The 21,938-nt window shown below is 41.8% G+C and overlaps 1 protein-coding gene and 1 pseudogene across 1 annotated transcript; one reads left to right on the top strand and one right to left on the bottom strand.

The window, feature by feature from the left end:
* Positions 1–5,449: 5,449 nt before the first annotated feature.
* LOC126388660 (uncharacterized protein K02A2.6-like) lies at positions 5,450–9,401 on the top strand (annotated as a pseudogene).
* A 7,750-nt stretch (positions 9,402–17,151) lies between these two features.
* On the bottom strand, positions 17,152–18,761 carry LOC126388658 (uncharacterized). Its single transcript, XM_050041878.1, has 3 exons — positions 18,702–18,761; positions 18,024–18,560; positions 17,152–17,928 (listed from the first exon to the last, which is right to left on the bottom strand). The coding sequence occupies exons 1-3, from the start codon at positions 18,759–18,761 to the stop codon at positions 17,608–17,610; spliced, it is 918 nt and encodes a 305-aa protein (XP_049897835.1). The 3' UTR covers positions 17,152–17,607.
* Positions 18,762–21,938: the final 3,177 nt, after the last annotated feature.

Genomic DNA, 21,938 nt, shown 5'->3' with positions numbered 1-21,938 from the left:
AGAGAACCTTTTCATTTTCTGAATAAAAAGTCCAAATTTATGAACATAAAGTTGCCGACTCTATGCCAGCGTTACGCTGATTGTAACCTGTGGATGCTCTTGCCTCATTGTGAGTAAACTATTGTATGTCAGTTTTGTGCCGTCCTTTTGCGGCCATGCAGAAAAAAAACACATACATACACGGCACATGCATTCTGTTGGTTCCAAAAAAAAAAAAAAAAAAAAAAAAAAAATGAAAGAGGTCAGGATAATGTGCCCAGAAAAGACACACACAAATAAGGCTAGTAAGGCTAATCAGCTTCATACTGTATTTACCGTAAAAATTTGAGTGGCTGAACTGACTTCATAAAATGGGCATCAAGATGCTGCCAATGTGGATGGCTTACATAGAAAACAGTAAGTGTTGGTGTTGTAAAGTGCCTCAACCCCACCAACTCTACATCAACTATAAAGCAGCATGTCAAGAGCAGCAGCAACTTAACTCCTCTGTCAGTGTCAACACGGGATGTACTCAGGCACAGTATTGAGTGTAGCTCACTTATGCTTTTGCAGCCCAACACACAAGCACTGAAATTATGTGCCTGAAATGGAGGAAAATAAACCTGAAGCCTTCAAAGATGCTTCCGATTTTGGTTATGAGTGTAAAGCAAAAACACAACCTATTACACCCATGTCGACAGCTGTGTTGATTAGATGAGTATCTGTTGCATCAGGTGCTGCTGAGGCTGTTAAAAAGTGGCTGAAACACCTCCTGAGCAGACAAGCCTTTACAGCTAACATGGCTGTGACTCCATCATGCTGATTAAGACCCAAATTTAGGGACGGCAACTGAAAGTTAGACACTAAAATTTGATGGTGTGGTAAATATCAGGCTGTTTGCTTTTACCCTCTAGTTTGAGGGCATTAGCAGTAAACATTATTGGCAGAGCAAACAGTTGTTGACACACAGCAGTGATCGTAAAGCTGCTGGTGAGGGACTGAAAAGGTAGAAAATAATGAGCTGTGTGTTGTATGCATAGCTTGCTGGCAATATTATGTGTATTAATTATTGTCCACAAATCCTATTAAAGATCCAAACCAACAATGTCTGACTCTGTCTCTCATTATTTGTCCCAACTGCTCTTTCTGTCTTTAGTTCATTGGTTCCTACTGCTTTTGAAGAGTCAGTAAAGACTAACTACTCTATTCACTGAAGATTTTAACAAATGTTGCTCAAACAGGATGAAATAATGCATTTGTTGGGGACTCTTTTCAGCGGTGGATTAATCCACATTTGGTGAGTACTTGTGGCAGCAAGATGGTGTTTTCGGGATTGAGTCAGAAGCAACTACAGTGTGTGTGTCCATGGTAATGAAGGAACGTGTCACTCACTGCAACAGTATGGCTCACTGAGGTGCTTTTAACAACAATGTAGCTTTATGGCACAGAGAAAGAAGATATATTCACACACATCCCAAACTGTCAAATTCCCCTGTTCATCAGTGATGTGTATGTCTAAATATGATGTGCTAGGAACCCTCCCCTCATCTGTTTTGGATATTTAGGGACAGCGTGTCCATTTACACATGCATTTGTCTTTTCAAAATACACCTCTGTTCCTGTCACAGAAAATGTATAGTTTCTGAATGTTGGATACAGTCTTTCAATACAAACTTACAATGTTGGTAAAACACTTAATTTTCTTAGGTTCATTTCCTTAGGTTAAGGGCAACAAAAGCACATGATTAGGTTTAGAAATAATAAACATAATGGACCCATCCACCTCCCCTCCTACCCTCCCTATACGCACTTTCTTTCCCTCTATATCATGGCAGTTGCCGGTGGCGTTACAAACTGCTGCCACCCAGGGGCATGTCATGCCACTGTGAAGGGTGCCTCTATGCATCTGTGTCTGATGCTGACATCACTGTTAAAGTGGAGGTATTTGATGAGCTAGGAGTGAGAAAGGGCTGATTTATCAGGCTTTGATCCACAAAATACTTAGTAGTATTTTTTAGTGGATACCTTCATTGTTGGTTTGGGTATCTTAATGGGAGTTACCACTTAACTTTACTTAAATTATTTAAGTATGATAAAGTTTCAGGTCACCACTTAGATCCCTCAGCCAAAAGACAAAATAAGTCATATTGATCTCAGTGCCTGTATTTCAGGTGAAGATGTGACACATACAGCAAACACAGTTAGCACATAATGGTAAATGGCTGCATTTATCCAGTGCCCCTATCTTTGCCACTCATTCACCTATTCCTACACACACACTCACACCAATGCCTACCATGCAAGATGCTGGCCTGACCATCTGGAGCAATTTGGTATCAGTGTCCTGCCCTTTGACATGTGGACAGGACAAGCTGTGGATAGAATCAGATAAAACCTGAGCAGTGCTCCGTGATTAGCTGCTCTGCTGCTTCTCTCCGCATTGCATACACAGGGCATGTCAGGGAGGAATGCACTGCTAATGGGAGGAGACATGTTAACACATGATGATTATGTTTTCTGCTGGATATACAAAAGTCACACAAGGTGTTTTATTGCCCTGTGCCCTAATTGACCCCAGACAGGAGAAAGACAGTCGGCCTGTCTCCAAGGAGATCATGTGAAGTGATTCAAATGACTTCACTTATAAAGGGGTCCCCCTCTCTTTTACACCCCGACGTAACATTTTAATTACCAGCTCTACTTTGAAAAACAATGCACCCTTTGATGACCGCATCCTGCCACTTACATGTAACTCCAAAGAGACACAAATGTTCTATTGTAACAGGACTGAAATGTATGTGTCAGATCCTTGTGCCTTTTTATTACCGTTTAACATGTCCTGATTTGTATGTGCACATGACCATGTGTTATATGAATGGTACTTTGCTTCAACTCTGTTAAGAACAAAGTTTTGATATGTGGCAGAATTAAATATTAATTTCAACTCTCTAACATATAGCCATATTGCCATCTTGTGGCGGAGTTAAGAAGAATTACCGTAAGGAAGTCCACTTTATATATATATTCAGTGAAGATATAATTAGGTATTATTAATCAACTTGTTGCATGACTATGTGTTCCTCCATTCTGTTTCTCATTATACATTGTCATTGAATTAGTCAGAGTGTGTGTATTTAACGTAGGCTAGCTGTTATCACGGCATAATAAGTGTATTTTGATTTAATGTTAATGTGTATATTTAATTGGATGCTAAGAAACAATGTGGACCAAAGTGGGAAGAGTAAGCGACCTTGTATCAGGAAAGAATTAAAGTTTCCCCTGATTATATCTCAATAGGGATATATTCCTTATCACGAGGAAAAACCCCCTTCTTATCAGGCTCGCCGCCCACTTTTTGACTCCGTGAAATACCCGGGCGCCGCTTGCTCTCATATTCTTCTCTGCTTCTCTTCTCTCAAACCCTTGTCTTATCTCTTACTTCCTCTTGTCTACTTTCTTCTGTTAATTTCTCTTGCTCTTAGCTTCTTCTCTTAATTTTTCATCTTGTCTTGTTTTACGTGCTCTTAACTTTTAACTCTTGCTTCAATTTTTTTCTCGTTTTTGTCTGCCGTATTTGTTCACATTTTACCTTTTTGGTAGTGCGTAATTTCCGTTATTACGTTTTTAACCTTTTGTGCTCACGAGCAAAGTTATTTTGAACTTTGAAATTTTATCGATCCAGTTTTCTTTCATCTCCAGTGTTTTCAACATTTTTACGCGTAGTAGTAACTTTGACAGCAATATCGAACGGCCAGCGATATTGTTGTCACATTATTATAAACAAGTAACCAGAATGAAGCAGACCAGCACCTGTCGACCACCTCTTCGCTCCAGATTCCTTGGAACCGGCTGCCTGCCACTTGCCACAGTGGTCCTCCATCCAGCCAACAGGCCTTCTCCACCGTGGGCCAACCAGCTGGGTACCCACAGGACATCGCGAATTCAACCGCTCTCCCGGCTGTGAAACAGCCGTGCTATTCTGCTGGAAAACCCAGGAGCAGCTGAGCGACAGTCCAGGGACCCTGAAAAAGCTCCACCGGTGACCCCCGCTGTTGAAAGTAGGCCAAAAACTTCCATAATCTGAGTTAACTGCTGTGCGGTGAAGAGAGAGGTTGAACAGGAGGCTTAGTTAATTATCCCGATTTTAATTTAGGTTTCATTAGGTACAAGTGAATGGTTTTGCGCATTCCTGCGGTCCCCATTGATAACATAGGCTGTTTTAATATAGGCTACTCTCCCACTATCGCCAAACTAAGCAAATCAATCAATCAAATCAAATGAGTGTTACTTCTCATTTCATTCATATATATACTGTTAANTCTAGTCTTAAATGTGGAGACAGTGTCTGCCTCCCGGACCGTAACAGGAAGATGATTCCACAGGCTAAGCAAATCAATCAATCAAATCAAATGAGTGTTACTTCTCATTTCATTCATATATATACTGTTAATTTTGTGTTGTGTCATATAATCATCATTTGCTATTCATTTACTCAGTGTTACCCATTTAGTTAAATAAATCTTCATTTATTGCCAAGTCGTTGTTTGTGATGTATATCTTGTGTACAGGAGCTGAGATCACTGTCTAGAGAATTCATAACCCAGATATTGAGATTGATTCATTATTGATAAGCGTGCTGACAAATTAATAAGTAATTTACAGAGTTATTAATTTGATTAGTCGCTTCCCTCGTTAGGAGGTGGTGCACCAAATTCATTATTACAAGTGCAAATATTCTAAAAGAGGTATTTCCCCTACAAGAGAAACTGATGTAGTATAAAGAGCAAGAAAATCAAGGGTGGGAGGGGAGTTGGATGGGTCAAACAAAATAGGACTTTCACTCTGGAGACCGCAGTTCATGTCCCATGGGACACCAAAGGTCAGTGTTGTTTTAATATAACTTTAGGCCATTTATGTACTGTCAATGGGCACTGACGTCACTCATGTGCCATATTTATGTCACATTAGGTTCCGTAAGGAACTGGTTGGCTTATTTTACGCAAAGACAAGATTGTTTTTCTGTGGTATCGCAGATAATCATTTGTTGTTTGTATATTTACACTTATTATTTACATATTTACATTGGTTACAGTGGATACTCCCTGCAGAGAGAATTATTAGTCCTTGGGTGTTATGTTGCAGTACCTAAGAATCCAGCAGAGGGCGAACTGAGACTGTTAGAGTTGCTAAGGTCAATGTTATGCATGCAGAAGAAGTAGAATGCTGAAGGCACGAAGCCGGAGATATATATATGTGTTATGCTGCAAGACTGGTTCAGTAAAGACCTTTGAAACAAGTTCCCTCGTGGACAATGGATTATTTATGAAGATGCAACATCTTTTTGGCGACGAGGACTAGTCTGGGGGAGGACAGCCGTCGGAAGGATTTTAAAAGAAAATCACGAGGGAGTCGGTACAGGTTCGGCTAGCTAACGAGTGACTGCAGTTAGCTTCCGGCTAAGAAGAGAGGTATGGCTACAATTGGCACGCTAGCAGCGTTTGATCCCAAGAATCAGACCTGGGATGAGTATACTGAAATACTCGAGCAGTTTTTCGCGGCCAGTCAAATTGACAATGCAGACATGCAAAAAGCTATACTGATAAGTGTCGTAGGAGCATCGACCTACAGCCTGATGCGCAACCTTTTCAGCCCGGACAAGCCTAAAGATAAATCCTTCCAAGAGCTTGTACTCCTGATGAAAAATCACTTTGATCCAAAGCCCAGTGAAATTGTGCAAAGGTACAAATTTGACTCTCACAACCGCAAGCCCAACGAAACAGTCTTGGAATATGTGGCCGAGCTGCGCCGTTTAGCGCAAGATTGTAACTACGGCAATACCCTGCAACAGATGTTAAGAGACAGGATTGTTTGTGGGATTAATGATGACAGAATCCAGAGGCGTCTCCTGCCAGAAACAGACCTCACTTTTGAAAAGGCCCTGTCAATCGCTGTATCACATGAGACGGCAAATAAAAATGCACAGGACCTGCAGACTGGTGCGTCGGCAAAATGTTTCAGCATAAACAATGAACAGCAGGAGGCTCGCACCTTTAAAGGGGACAGCAGAGAGTGCTACCGGTGCAAAGGGACCAGGCACACTGCAGCAGACTGTAAGTACAAACAAGAGAAATGTCATGCTTGTGGTAAAGTTGGACATATAGCAAGAGCTTGTAGAAGCAAAGCTAAACTGAACCAGAAAAAACATGGACTTGCAAATGAAAAGAAAGACAAAAAGCGGAGTTCATGCTACCATTCTCACAAAGTACTCGAGACAGAAGATGAAAGTAAAACTGATGACTCCTTCACATTGAACTGCATCAAGTGTAGACAAAAGCATCAGAGCAAACTGTACAAATTAGGGCGACAGAGCGCAGTGCACCTGAGAAAAGTAGACCCCTACACTGTGGATATGAAACTCAATGAGAAAGATGTAACCTTTGAAATTGACACTGGATGTTGCCTAACAGTCATGAATGAAGAGACATTTAAAGAGACATGGAGACACACCAAACTACCTAGTCTGAGGCCCATCAAAATTAATCCTGTTAAGGTGATTGGTGCCACACTTGTCAGAGTCAGATATCAGCAGCAGAGAAAGAAACTGCCCCTTGTCGTGGCCAAAGGGGACGGCCCCAGTTTGCTAGGGCGAGGCTGGCTAGAGGACATATATCTGGACTGGAGAGAAATCAAAAACAGACGCAAAGCTGGAAAGGTGCACAAGATCAAGACAACAGAAAACACACTACAGCAAGTGTTAAACAAGCACGAGGACGTGTTCAAAGAGGAGTTGAGCACCCTGAAAGGCACCAAAGCTACCATTCATGTAAAACAGGGTGCCACCCCACGCTTCTTCCGCCCACGGTCTGTTCCTTTTGCCATGCGAGCAAAAGTAGATGAGGAAATAGACCGACATCATCTAGCCAGTGAAATACGCTGAATGGGTGGCGCCTGTTGTGCCAATCCGGAAGCCTATAGGGACTGTAAGACTGTGCGGAGACTACAAGCTTACTGTAAATACAGTGGCTTCCCTGGAACAGTATCCAATACCCAAAGTGGAGGACCTGTTCGCAGCGCTCTCTGGAGGAAAGCAGTTCTCCAAACTAGATATGAGTCACGCTTACCAACAAATACTCCTGGATGAGGAATCCAAAAAGTATGTGACAGTGAACACGCACCGAGGTCTATTCACGTACAACAGACTGCCTTTTGGAGTGGCGTCTGCGCCAGCCATATCCCAGAGGACAATGGAAGGCCTTTTGAAAAGGATACCTCTGGTGGCTGTTTATTTAGATGACATTTTGGTGAGCGGGGAGGACGAGGCAGACCACCTGAAGAACTTAGCCGAGGTGTTGAGCAGGTTGGAAGAGGCTGGTCTGCGGCTGAAAAGAACTAAGTGCGCCTTCATGCAAAAAGAAGTGGAGTACTTGGGGCACAGAGTGGATGCACAGGGGCTCCACCCTGTGGAGAAGAAAGTTAAAGCCATCATGGATGCTCCTACTCCCACAAATGTCACAGAACTCAAAGCATACTTGGGTTTGTTAAACTATTACAACAAATTCCTCCCCAACCTGGCAACCCTGTTGGCCCCCCTACATGAACTTTTGAGACAGAATGTAAACTGGACATGGCAAAAGAAACAAGAGGAAGCGTTTCAAAAATCCAAGACGCTGCTGAACTCAGCTGATGTGTTAATTCACTACTCTGCCGACCGAGAGTTACTTCTCTCATGCGATGCGTCACCATACGGTGTGGGAGCCGTACTGTCACACAGGATGGACGATGGCAGTGAAAAACCGCTGGGGTTCATGTCACGCACACTCTCACCTGCTGAAAAGAGGTACTCTCAGCTTGACAAAGAAGGCTTAGCTGTAATGTTTGGTATCAAGAGATTCCACAAATACTTGTACGGCCGAGTTTTCACTATTTACACAGACCATAAGCCGCTGATTTCTCTTTTCAACATGAAGAAGTCTATATCTCAGATGGGCTCACCGAGAGTGCAAAGATGGGCTGTGACATTGAGCGCTTATGAGTACAACATCGTGTACAAGCCAGGCAAACACCATGCAAATGTGGATGCGCTCAGCAGATTGCCTGTGCCGGAAACAGTGCCTGAAAAGGAGATGACCGAACAAGTCTTGATGATGGATGTACTGGACGACACACTAGTTGACACCACGCAAATCAAACGCTGGACAGCTAAGGATGTCATCTTGTCCCAAGTCCATGAGTACACCTTAAAAGGCTGGCCTGCACAAACAGAGGCTCGCTTCAAGCCATATCAACAAAGAAAAATGGAACTGAGTGTGAGGGATGGATGTGTGCTCTGGGGAGCCAGAGTAGTCATCCCCACCAAAGGCAAAATACTGAAGCTTCTGCACCAGACTCATATGGGCATGTCAAAGATGAAAGGCCTGGCAAGGTCATATGTATGGTGGCCAGGTATGGATGAGAACATTGAAAGGGAAGCGCAGTCGTGTGAAGAATGTCAAAAACACCACAAGTCACCACCCACTGCACCATTACACCCATGGGAATGGCCAGAGTCGCCGTGGTCCAGGATCCACATGGACTATGCAGGGCCTTTCCTTGGTGAGATGTTTCTGCTCATTGTGGATGCTCATTCCAAGTGGATGGACATTTACCCGGTGAAATTACCTACATCACAAACCACCATCGAGAAACTGCGACAGAGTTTCAGTGTGTTTGGTCTGCCGAAGATGTTGGTATCAGACAACGGAACATGTTTCACAAGTGCTGAATTTGAGGCATTTATGAAACAAAATGGCATTGATCATGTAAGGTCAGCACCTTTCCACCCTTCCTCCAACGGTCTGGCAGAGAGGGCGGTGCAGACTTTCAAGGAGGGGATGAAGAAGGTAAAAGGTGACACATTGCAAACCAGACTGTCCAGATTTCTGTTCAGTTATCGAATCACACCGCATGCAACAACAGGCTTGTCACCTGCAGAACTGATGATGTCACGGAGACTCCGATCAGCTTTTGACCTGCTCATGCCTGATGTGAAAACAAGAGTGCAGCAAAAACAACTGAAACAGAAAGAGAATCATGACACAAAGAAAAGACTGAGAAGATTCGTACCAGGGGACAGTGTGTTCATCAGAAACTACTCCTACAGTCCAAAGTGGATCCCAGCTGTTATTGCGAGCTCATTAGGTCCAGTGTCGTACACCGTCACCATCAGAAGTGGTCAAACCATAAAGCGGCATGTGTATCAGGTTAGAGCCAGACTGACAGACACTGTTCCCAGTGAACCTGACACAGAGCTGGAGCTGCTGCCTGACACGGAAGCAGGCTCCGAGGGCTGCTTGCCTTCAGTGATGGACACAACACCGCAACCTCCGTCATGTGAGCCACAGGAGTCACAGCCTGCTCCACGCACTCAGGCTCAACCAGACTGACTAGTTGCACCAGTGGTGCGACGTTCCCAGAGAGAGAGACGGTCACCTGTGCGTCTCAAGGACTTTGTTAGATAGAGTGAGATCTTTCCAGGAATAGAGCAACAGTGCGCTCTGGATCTCACTGAAAGGATGTACCTCAGGAAAGGACAGTTTTTAAAAAAAAAAAATTATAATTGTTCTACTGTCCTATTTTAATGTATGTGTATTATTCAGCATATATATACATATATATATATATAACATTTTTGTTTAGAACAAGTTGTTAACTTACGGGGGAGGAGATGTTGTATCGCAGATAATCATTTGTTGTTTGTATATTTACACTTATTTACATATCTACATATTTACATTGGTTACAGTTGATACTCCCTGCAGAGAGAATTATTAGTCCTTGGGTGTTATGTTGCAGTACCTAAGAGTCCAGCAGAGGGTGAACTGAGACTGTTAGAGTTGCTAAGGTCAATGTTATGCATGCAGAAGAAGTAGAATGCTGAAGGCACGAAGCCAGAGATATATATATGTGTTATGCTGCAAGATTGGTTCAGTAAAGACCTTTGAAACAAGTTCCCTCATGGACAATGGATTATTTATGAAGATGCAACATTTTCAAACCTAACCAAGTATTTTTTTTAATGTGTCAGCCTAACCACAACAATTTCACAACATTAACCATGTGTTATAATGTGTTTCAGCTGTGCAGCACATAGATATGTAAAGAGTGTTATGTGCATTGCTATGAGACACCAAGGGGCTTGACAAAGCATTGGCATTGTACAGCCTGGGATTGACAACAGGTTGGTATATACCCGGAAAAAAAAACCAATTATTAGAAAAATGAAGCAATTAGGCTATTATTAATGAACACAATATGATAATTGTAATGCAAACAAGTGGTACAGTTGTTAGCATCGTCGCCTCCACCTGCTGCACTCTTGTCTTATTCTATCACTTAATCTCCTCTTATTCCCATGTTAAATGCATCCTAATGTAGAGTTTAACCACGAACAAAGATAGTTTTGTAATCATGATCACTATGTTATTATTTCTTTTCTAAGCTTAGTGATCTGATAGAATCCTGAGCTGATGAGCTCTCCTCCCCTCACAGGATGCTTCTTGGACTGGACTCTATAATGAACACAGTAAACCAGGCACTAAATACACACAGACTGTGAGTCAGTAAAAATGCAGCACACATTTGCTCAATGCCATTTTCTTAGTAAATAGGTAGGTGTTGGCTCTGTGTTCAATATTATCTTCCATTTCTTCTTCCATGTCTTCTCACATGTCTTCTACACCTTTAAATTAACCCAATTGCCTGTATTTCTTTTCTAACATGGCTTAACGAATTCCATTTCTTCATGCATAAGAAGTGATAATTACACATCAACATTCATTGCAGCTTGCCATATGTTTGTGTGATGAAGGTGTCGGGGGATTTGTTCTGTAGGGAAAATGTCATTTTCTTTACCATTTCTGACTTGTACTGCGGTCAAATTAGCAGTGTGAGTTGAATTACACAGTCAGAATGTAAAAGAAGGGTTTACCAAACTGAGTTTGGATGAAAGTCCCAGCCTTTGGTTTTGGCCTCAAGGTCATGATAACTTTTTTGAAACAGAAGTTTTACCCAAGTTAACAACTCTTTACACTGGGGTTGGACACAAAAGCATAACTCAGACCAGACAGGTGAAGTGAAATGTTTAGCTTTATTCGTAGTAAGAAAACAGGGGGGGATCAATACCAGGCAGGCTTGGTAGAGACAATAAACCAGCAAGAGAGCAGGGAAGCTGGGGTCCAAACAGGTAGGCACCAGACAGGCAGACAAAAATGGTAAAACACATGGAGACATGCACAGAGCACCCTGTCAGCACTTCATTCATTTTGTCCGTATTTGTAAAAGCTTAAGGTTAGGTTTTAAACAAATCAATAATATAGTGAAATGAATTCTCTGTCCACATGTCACAATGTATTTAATGGCTTCACAGACCACCAATGTATACAACACTTCCTCAATTAAAAGGTCCATTATTATGACCTTCTCCATCATCGCCTCGTTTGTTGTTGTGAAAAACTTTTGAGTCTGCCCTCTGGTGCCATTTATTGGCTGTATGTATGACAACGTATGGATGAATGGAAGTATAAGGACATGAACATTTACAACATTTGGAACGGATGCATCTATTTTCATATGTAAAGGGAGTTTAGATGAGCCGTTACAGTGATCACATCTGTCAAGTTCAAACTGATCACTATGAGCAGATGATTATTGTAATTACCAGTGCTGGTACCCAACCTCACAACACCCTGGTGCCAGACACCACAGAGCACATCCCAGAGGTCCTGTATCCATGCTTTGACAGGTCAGAACCAAGTCTGATCCAAGGAGGATCACATGTATATAAATAGTTTATCATATAGTAAGTACTGTAAACACATGTATATAATATTGCTGTTTTTTAAACTATATTATTTAGTACACTATAATTTCTTATTGTTTATCTAGCATGTGAAGTGGCCAGTGCATAACATTTATTCCTATATAATGTATAAGCAGCAGTATTTAGGCTACTCTAAAATAGAGTCCTACACTGGTCTGATTTTCCCGAGGTGACACTGCAGTGTACAATATTGCACCCTCCCCACTACCTGCACATATGATAAGTTGCACAACCTGACCTGACCTGTTGGCACAAGATCCGTGGCCCACACCGAAACTGCATATCTATAATTATCATGCACTGTTATTAAGCAGAACATCTCCACGGTTCACACGCCTGTTAGCAATATGATTGAAATGGCTCTCGTATTTCAGGTGGCACAGAAGACAGAGCCGACACACGAAGGCTGCAGTCGGAGGATTAAAACATTAAATTAGATCATTAATATTTTCATTGTATTTTAATAAATTGCTCATCCATCCGGCCAACATGTCCTTTGTTTAATCTAGAACCAAACCTAGAAATAAAATTGGGACAAAATCACCTTTATGGGTCACCCAGCAGGTACCCCATGTGATGCAGGACTGTGCGCATAAATGAAATACTTTTATTAAAGCCACAAAGCAGTACGGTACAGTTCAGTTCAGTTTGGTATGCTTTTTTTCCATTTCCACTGTGGAAAGTTGTGGATGAAGATGAATCCGCAAAACCAAGTTGCGGCATTATTTGGAGTGAGCCCTAGTACCATCTGCAAACTGAAGGCCAAGTTCCATATAGCGGGGGATGTCAGAGACAGGCCGTGAAGTGGGCGTCCCAAGAATATGGCACCCCAAGAAGACGGTTTCCTCATCCTGTCAGCACTTAGGAACCCTTGGTAGTCTTCTACAGATTTGCAGTCAAGGCCTGCTGGACGAGGGAGGCCTGCCATGACTGCCCTTCACTATCAGGTTTGTTTGCACTGTTGTCAGCAACAGGTGCACAGGAACCTGAACATGTGGAGGAACAGCGACGAGTCCAGATTCTGCCTATGGCAGTTGGATCATAGAGTCAAAGTGTGGAGAAGACACAGATGTGTACTGATTGGAAAAATTAGGCAATCTCAATGCAGAGAGATATTGAGATGGAACCAGTGGCAATCCCATATCTCCACAGTCTGGGACCGAACTCTATTCTCCAAGATGACAATGCTCACCCCCACAGAGCGGGGTTTAACAGAGACTACCTCCAGAATTTGGGAGTGGAGAGGATGGAATGGCCAGCCAGCAGTCCCGACCTCAACCCCATTGTACACTTGTGGGATCAGCTTGGGCGTGCTGTTTGTGCCAGAGTGACCAACACAACCATGTTGGCTGACTTGCGACAAATGCTGGTTGAGGATTGGGATGCCATCCCACAGCAGTGTGTGACCAGGCTGGTGACCAGCATGAGAAGGAGGTGCTGGGCTGTTGTGGCTGTGTATGGTTCTTCCACACCCTACTGAGGCTCCTGTTTCTTAAATGAATAAATTGTTAAATTGCCAATATGTCTTGTCTCTTCAGACTTCAATCATCCAATCCACTAAACAACATCAAACAAGAATCAACGGCAAAAAAAAAGAAGCTGTTTGGCATTGGCAGAGAAGATTCTTTTTTTCATGGGCGCAACCCACATACTCAGCTCTGCTGCTCATCCCACAAATGCATGTTCCATACAAATGTGGCACCATTTAAAAGGGACATAAACAAGCTTTCCAACGGTATAAGATTTATCGCCAAGAAGCATAGAAATAATCTACTAAACACAAATTTCCCTACTTTTTGTGCTTAGTTTTATACATAAACCTGCTATTTTAAAATATCCCATGGAAAGAAACTCTCACTCCAGCCTGTTCTTATTGTTTTAAAAATGTCAGCATGCAACCCTGTTCTGTGGATGAAAAAGGAGGTGCAGACCCTCTGTGTTATCGCAGAAGAGGAAATACAGCAAGTGCAAGACTAAGCAGTGCCTGACAATAACCCCACCCACAGTTACAAGTACTGTTTGCAATGGAAACGCTTAATAAACTTAGGGGCTAGGTACCATGTCTGAAGGTTTACCTTTGGTTTCAGAGGTACTGAAAGTATTTGGTGGAAACATGGCTTAATAATGTCTGTATTGGCAGTGCCCTCCCTGGTATTTTTGCCAAGGGATCAAAACTAGAAATCGTAGATATTCATGACTGCCAGCATCAAACAACCTCAGCTCGAGGTTCACTTACAGTCTTGTTATAGAGCTTTTGACTGTATCGTGCTGTTTTCTCGGCAGATTGACTTTGTTCAGTTGTCAGGGAAGATCTTCAAATTCAACACATCAAGAATTGTTTCAAAGATCAAAAATGAACAGCAGACCTCTGAATCACTTGACAAACAGTGTGAGTTGGCCAACCACAGAGCCAAAAGGCTGACATCACATCCCCAGATGTGTAAAGTTAATGAGCTTTACATCTTCAATGTGACAGTGCCATCCATGGGTGTGAACAGACTCTCTTTTTCCAGTGAAGGGACAGGAGATATGTGATGTATCGAAGTCAAAGCTCCCTGCAGATGATTTAAACAGTAGCCTTGTATCACATTGATGAATAATGTCCAGCAGCCACCCCTCTGTAGGAACCTCCCCTTCTATTTCTTGTGTAAACCTCCTCCCTCCTCCTTGTTCTTCCTCCTTCCCAGAGCGGAGGGAGGATGTCCAGGGTTACACCTAAACTGCTTCAGTAACCAACTTTAATCAACGACTCAGCCGTTCCTTTTATAGATTTAGCCTCTCAGTGTGCTACACAGCACCTTCTCCCCATCTCTCTTTCTCCCTGTTTTTCCATTCTGCCTTTCTACAGGAGCGGATGGTTCAAATTAAGCGTGAACCCAGTGAGTGCTGGAGAAAAGGGGGCACAGCTGGGCGTATTTAATTAAGATTACAGACGTGTTGCCTGTACTGCTTTGTATTACTCTTTCTTCCACACATTACAGGCTCAGTGAGCATGACATGACTTATGGCCGTGGTGTTTGGGCCGTGGGGTGAGTTTTAATTAACCCTGGGAGGATAGGCGAGACTGATACTTCCTGCCTCACTCTGCATGTTGGCCAAGCAGAGCGGGCCCCTGAGGGCCGGTCAGGGGAGCCCCTTGGATCCCAGCTGCTTCTCTTCTGGCACAGCGGTGATGACCAGAGCTTCACAGATACTTCTGGGATACTGGCATGACTGTTTGCAGAGCAGCTATAGCCTGATTACTTCAGCAAATGAACTGATCCTGGTTCACCTTTTAGGGATGGAATTTGAATCATGGGGGTGGAGCTTCAAGGGGGACGAGTAGGTATATATTACAGTTTGTTTGTTTCCATAGATTTGTATGTTTCCATGTATTGAGAGTGTAATTTCCACTGAGGACCACTTTGGAAATAACTGTTTTTAGTAATATTAACTGCTATCCTCTGGGATTTTTGTATCATAATACTCCCGTGTGTCATCTTGCTCTCAGATTCCTAATAAAAAACAAATCAGATCAGACAGCTCCACTCTTTGTATTTGAAGGGAGGAACACTGTGTCAGATTATTGTAACACAAACTGCAATCACCGAAAAGACACAAATAATTATGAGCAAAATTAAAAGCATTGTCAGAAACTTCCACAGAAATTGTTAATACAACCTGACATTGTTTGAAATACCATTTAAAAAGTAATCTGTGATTAATCTTCCTGTGAAATCTTGTTAATCTTAGCAAAAAAGTAAAATGATGTGTTGCAGGCTCAGAATGACACACTATGTCGAGACTAATGGAACACATTTAGTGACAGGGTTACCAATATAAAACCTATTTATGACCAGTATACAATTTGAGCGGGATGCCGGGGGACATCCTCCCCTTGTTAGCAAAATGAACAAAATGCGTCGCCCTTCTTAACCTGCCATCTCTCTCAGGACCCTGATATTGTCCTATCCAGATTCAGACCCAGACCCAAACTCACAGACCAGTTGCATACATTAGTAGTCTCACATGATGCTACTCAGCCAATCAAATCTGTGCACCCTGATAAGCGGTGCCACTCAAGTGAGTGAAATGAGATGAGACAAGATACGACAGTCTGAGAAATGTAAATTCACACGCACTCACACACTGATGGAACAGCCATCAAGAGCGAGTATCTTCCCCAAGGATACTTTTTTTTATTTAATAACTTTGGAATGAGAATGGGCTGTAACTCTCCGTCCAGTGAAACAATACCTGTGTCCCAAATCCATATAATCTAGGGCTTCACACTGGAAAATGGACAGGCTTCATAGTACACCCAAAACATTCAGTAGGGCCTATGCAGGCTGTGTTCTTAATGGACACTTCTTTTCCACAGCACAATTTACAGAGGAAAGGAAGAAGCTGCTCACTGCTGGTAAAGAAAATTAAACTAAACGTGGATAGTGATCAAACATAACAGTAAACTCAAAATAACTGATTAATTTTTCAAAAAACATTTTGCCCTACAAAAAGTGTGTTTCTCACCTTTTCTATTCACTCTCAATGAATATGAAATGTGTCACTCCATTTTCTTAAATAAAAATACAATTGGAGTTACACCAGGTTATTGGCAAAACATTGGTTTGGTTCATATTTGCCTTATTGACTGCCATTGGCCCATCAGCAAATAAGATGACATTCACTGATAGCATTTGGCTTATGTTTTTTTAATCAATTTTTGCACAGGCTAAAAACCAGGGCCCCAAACTAACAGAGTCCCATCATCCCCGGAACAAGAGAAACCTTGTTTAGGACTATCATAGGTCTTCACAGGGATGCTTGTGGGACGAAAAGCCACAGTGAACTCATGATTAATGCATCAGTGGACACACCCTATTGTTTAATGCTACTATGTAAACAATGAATCCGTGTTGACATGACAGCTAGTAAACGTTAGTTGCTATCAGCTGGTGGCCATAACTAACTGCTGATGGAAGTTGCATTGAGTTACATTATGATGCTCTCAAAATGAGTATTGGGTGAAGGTAGTAGTAGTAGTATATACTGTATGTATGTATATATATATATATATATATATATATACATATATACATATATATATATATGTAAGGGATAATGCCCGACGAGGTGTCCATTATCAGAAATGAATGGACGACACAGAGGCGTGAACCGTCCTCCGCTTCGCATCGGACGGTTGCTTCTGCGAAGTCCATTCATTTCTGATAATGGACACCTCGAAGGGCATTATCCCGCTTATACCATGGTCACTTACGAAAGAAATAAATATTAAATCAATTATTAATATGTTAATGTTGTTTTTTACCCTTAAAATCGTAAGTTTTTCACAAGAAGCGGCTGAGTGGACTATTTAATATCTCTCGCTGTGACGCGTTGCCAAGGTAACCGGCTCTGGCCACAGAACCTGCAGCTCGGTCGGCCGCAGCTGTTATATTAGGCCTAATCAGTGGAGGGAAGTGAGATGATTGCTTAACGTTATGTTACGTGATACAAAGTATCATTTCAGAGGGCAAGTGCACCTCTTACCGCTTGTGTGTGTCCAGAGGATGATGCGAAATTTTGTTTCAAATAATCAAAGTCCACAGATAGTTTCCTAAATCGTTTTTATTGCAATAAATATTATCCACCATTCACTCTGATCATTAAATGTGTATCAAGCAAGTAAGTCTATCCTAAATCGTTTTTATAAATATTATCCACCATTCACTCTGTATCAAGCAAGTAAGTAGCCTAAGTAAGGTAAGCAAGACAGAAAGACAGGCGACGAACTATTTAAAATTAAATGCAACATTGCCGTTGATCGTGAAATTTGATAGAGATACTGGCATGTCCATCATAGTGGCATTTGAAGGACGGAGATTTAACGTTTGTGGACCCTGACCACTGCTGGTTGGGACGTTGCGGGACGACAAAATGTTGCTCCATTCTCGTCTCTCCTGGACTGACGGAGCCCAATAAGCCTGCAGGCTGCTTTCACAGCGATGCCCCGTCACAGACATGATCTGGCGTGTCTCCAGCCCGGCGTCTGAGAGTCGACCCACAGCCGTGCTCCGGAGGCTGTGGTTCGTGTAAATCCGCGACAGACCCACCTTAAAGAAACAATAATAAACACACAGGCTATTAATGAGGGCAGAAGAGGGGTTAGGCATAATACATAGGGCTACATTATTAGAATTGTACAGACCTCTTCACCGATTTTTTTTAGCATGTCTCCCAGGTAGTGGACACCCATCGGCTCCCTGGAGTACCACACATCAGATGCCACGGTGATGGAGCGCTTTGGGTGCAGATAAAAAGATTTTGCATCTGGGGGACATTTAGAGATGTCAGGATTATGCGCTAGACTGACGTATTCAACGCCATCCTCGTCTCTCTGGATGCTGAAAGATGTCATGGTCAGCTCACGGTTCCCCTCCCTGCCACGCTGAGCCAAACACAGCTGGATGTCAAACCACACCTTTCTGACGAGGACGAGGGGCGTATCGGGAGACAGCGCAGATGAACATCTGATTATCTCAAGGTCCGACTCAGGGATACGAGGATGGTGGAAGCTGGTGTCTTTGCCACTCTTTCTGTAACGCTTCAGTCTCGCCTTAAAAACCGCATTACTGCTCTTGAACACAGTGTCGCTGATGATGTTGACGTCTCTTAAGTGGCGATTAATGCCGGCTCTCAAACTCCTCAAACTGGCAACACTGTATTCTCCTCCTTCCTTAGTCGACTGGACAGACGCATAAAACAGTCACAAAATGTCATTGAGAGTAGTGGCAGTGTAGCTCTCAAAGTTGATGTCCATGTTTTTCTGAACCAGGAAGTCTCTTAATGTTTTAACTGCCCATTTCGTGGTTTTTTTTGTGTTTACCTCGTCCTTGTCATCCTCTAAATTGTTCAATTCCTCCGGTGTCACCTCCTTGTGTCGCATCTCCTTCTTCTTATATTCTCTTCTCTCTTTCTCTTCTGCTGCATCCCAGTCTTCAAAATTATCAAATTCACCAAATAGGTTAAAGGAAACTATAAAATCACTCATGTCTTGTCTACTGTCTTGCCGTTGTGATAAATAAACTGTGAAATAATGTATGTTAATTTATGTTCTGAGTTTCTGTTGCCACGGTTACCAACTAGCGTTTGAGCCAGCGCAATAATTTAGAACAATCAGGCTACTTGACTGGAACTTCTTTATAGGTGTCCTACAACACTTTTTAACGGACACCCTGCAGCCAATCACAATCGAGTATTCACCCAGACCATGGTATAAGTATATATATATATATATATATATATGTGTGTATATGTATATATATATATGTATAGTATACAGTTTGGTTATTTATAATGAATTGTGTATAATTTTGTTTATATACTTTGTTTACATGTATATATATATATATATATATATGTATAGTACACAAATTCGGTTATTTATAATGAATTGTTTATAATTTTGTTTATATACTTTGTTTTCCTGACACAAAAGGAGGAATAAATGACAACAAAAACAAAATAAACAACAACAACAACAAAAAACATCAGTATTGGCTATCTGCCAAATTGTTATTTTAAACATGGATATCAATATCGGTTAAGAATTTATCAATCGGTGCTCCCCAAAATACAACAGAATTGATTTCACATACTGGTCAACTGTGACTGGTCCGCTCTGATTCACATCAACACAGCTGACAGTCAGGTTTCCAGATATCAGTAGTGATCTGGGAGGAGGTTCTGGGATTTGTGGAAGCTGTTGAGTGCTACAAAAAAAACAGAGTCTATCTTTAACATAGTGTTTCATTTGGTTAAGAAGCAGGCCATCACTCCTGGCCTCCCAGTGACTCATTCTTCTCACTTGGCGAGGAACAGACCATCAGAGAGGGATTGATCTCCAAGTAGCTTTATTTTATTTATTTATTCGTTCCAGCAGCCCACTAATGCACATTATGTACACTCATCTGAGAGAAGCCTTCAAGAAGTAGCTTTTTAATCTTTCCTCAGGACAAGCTAGAATTACTTTGACCCTTCTTTGTCAAGGATGAAGTGTTCTCTCAATCCATTTCTGCAAGCTTCCCAAGGAACCATGGCAACAACAACAACAAAAAAATGCCTTCATTAATCAAAGACATTTACCATCTCAACAGCGTTTGGCAGCAGAAAACAAAGCAGCTCCTCTAAGCTGGCCCCTATTTAGCACAGCACAGCTGCCTGGATGAGGTGGTTTATTTAGAAGAAACATCAGGTCCCTTGGGGGAAAGCAGCCGTAATGGCAGTGGTGGTAGTGGGAGGTATATATATGCATCCCCCCACACTTCTACGCCTTTATGGGATGCCTTTAACGATGGGCTTGACAGTGTATTAAAATAAATCCTCAACACAGAAAAAAAAGGGAGGAAAAATATCTGCAAGCATCAGCATCAGTGTTTGGGCCACAGTGTGATTGATTTCTCTGTCCATTCCCTGTTGGCTCTGCCAGAGAGAAATCATCAGGATAGACAGGCAGCCACTGACACTTCATCCCTGGAGAAAAACAGTGCCAAGCATGGACACTGTTTATGCATACACTTGGCAAACAGCACATAGTCCCACTTTCGAAGCAAAGGAATGTTGTTGTACTGAGGAGTAGCCACAACACAGATCATGTTGTGTTGAGAAAAAAATCTTCTTTTGTAACTTAGGTAACCTTTAGTTGTTGGTATACTTCATGAGAACTACTTGATGTTTGGTCGATTTGCCTCAAAAAATCCCATACCCAACATCTTTTAGCAGTGTTTGGCTCGTTACTCAAAAAATGTAATTTACTTGTGTACTTAAGAGTTGAGCTGAATACTTGAATGAAATAAGCACCAGCACAGATAGTGTACTTTTTATGAGTTCGAGTATCATTCGGGTAAAAGTTTCAATATCCGTACATCTGATGAAGGAAAATCCTCATTTGGGTACTCTGGTGATCAAAAATGATCTGTAAATACTTTTCTATTCAATAACAAATATAACAACTTATGTTGCTATCTTGGTTAAGTCTCACCAACTTCATGTTTAACTACCGCCCATTCCGAGTAAATATACAAATTTAGATCATTTAGGTGGTTGAATAGATACAAATACATCTAATGATGTACTTGCTTGCTCCTAGTATAACTCATTATTCACTACACTTTTCCAGTGTATTTTTTATTTTACTTTACTTCCTGCCAGCAGTAAATCATTACACTATTAAATATATTATTTTTGTGTTGCTTTGGAAATGAGTAATTTCTCCTCAAAATTCAGACTTTTCATGTGTCCTCTGTGTGAATGTCAGGGTAATCTCCGCAGGGTGCAGCAAATTCTGGACAGGTTGCTAATGATTTTTTTTTTAACAGGGAGTCTTCTGTTGCCTGTGACTGGTATTTTCCCAAGGATCAGTCTAAAAGATGGAGAGTCAGTTGTGGAGATGCACTACATTTCATCCAACACATATCCAGCCACAAGCTTCATCACTTCTTTGTAGCCTGCAGCTGTCCATGATTAAATTCTACCTTTGGTTTTTTTAGCCATTGTAAGGCTGTAACAAGGTAACAAATTCTTAATACTTCTCATTACTGAGAAAAGTAATATTATTACTGTAACGGGTTACTGTGCATTACTACCCAACACTGCTCTTTAGACATCTGAACTGGGCTATGTACGACCAGTTCTATAACTTTACAAAACTGACAAGTCTACATTCACACCCTCATTACAGTGATTGGTCAGCTGTGTGGAGGTGAGGATGGGCCCAGGATTTCAACTCCACTCTCTAGCTATTCTTTAGAGGCAGTTGAGTCTCAGGAGGAAGACAACTGTCTTTGTCACTTTTCATGTGAACAGCAGATTGCAACACTATGAATCCAGGAGAGGAAATTTGTACAGTTTCCCCATATTTCCCCATATAGTTTTCATAGTTTTATACAAACGGTGTCTGTCCCCCGACCACCTAAATTATTTAAATCTAAAATTAAACAAAGAGGAGTTGTGCATAACAACCTCATAAAAATTAAAACCTCTTCTGTGACAGAAAGACAAAACAGGAGAATTAAATGCGGACTGTTAAATATCAGGTCTCTATCGTCTAAAGCACTGTTAGTAA

This window comes from Epinephelus moara, chromosome 4 (assembly GCF_006386435.1).
Source record: "Epinephelus moara isolate mb chromosome 4, YSFRI_EMoa_1.0, whole genome shotgun sequence".
NCBI classification, from domain to species: domain Eukaryota; kingdom Metazoa; phylum Chordata; class Actinopteri; order Perciformes; family Serranidae; genus Epinephelus; species Epinephelus moara.
The sequence above is the reverse complement of the archived record's forward strand: the minus strand, read 5'-3'. Positions and strand labels throughout refer to the sequence as shown.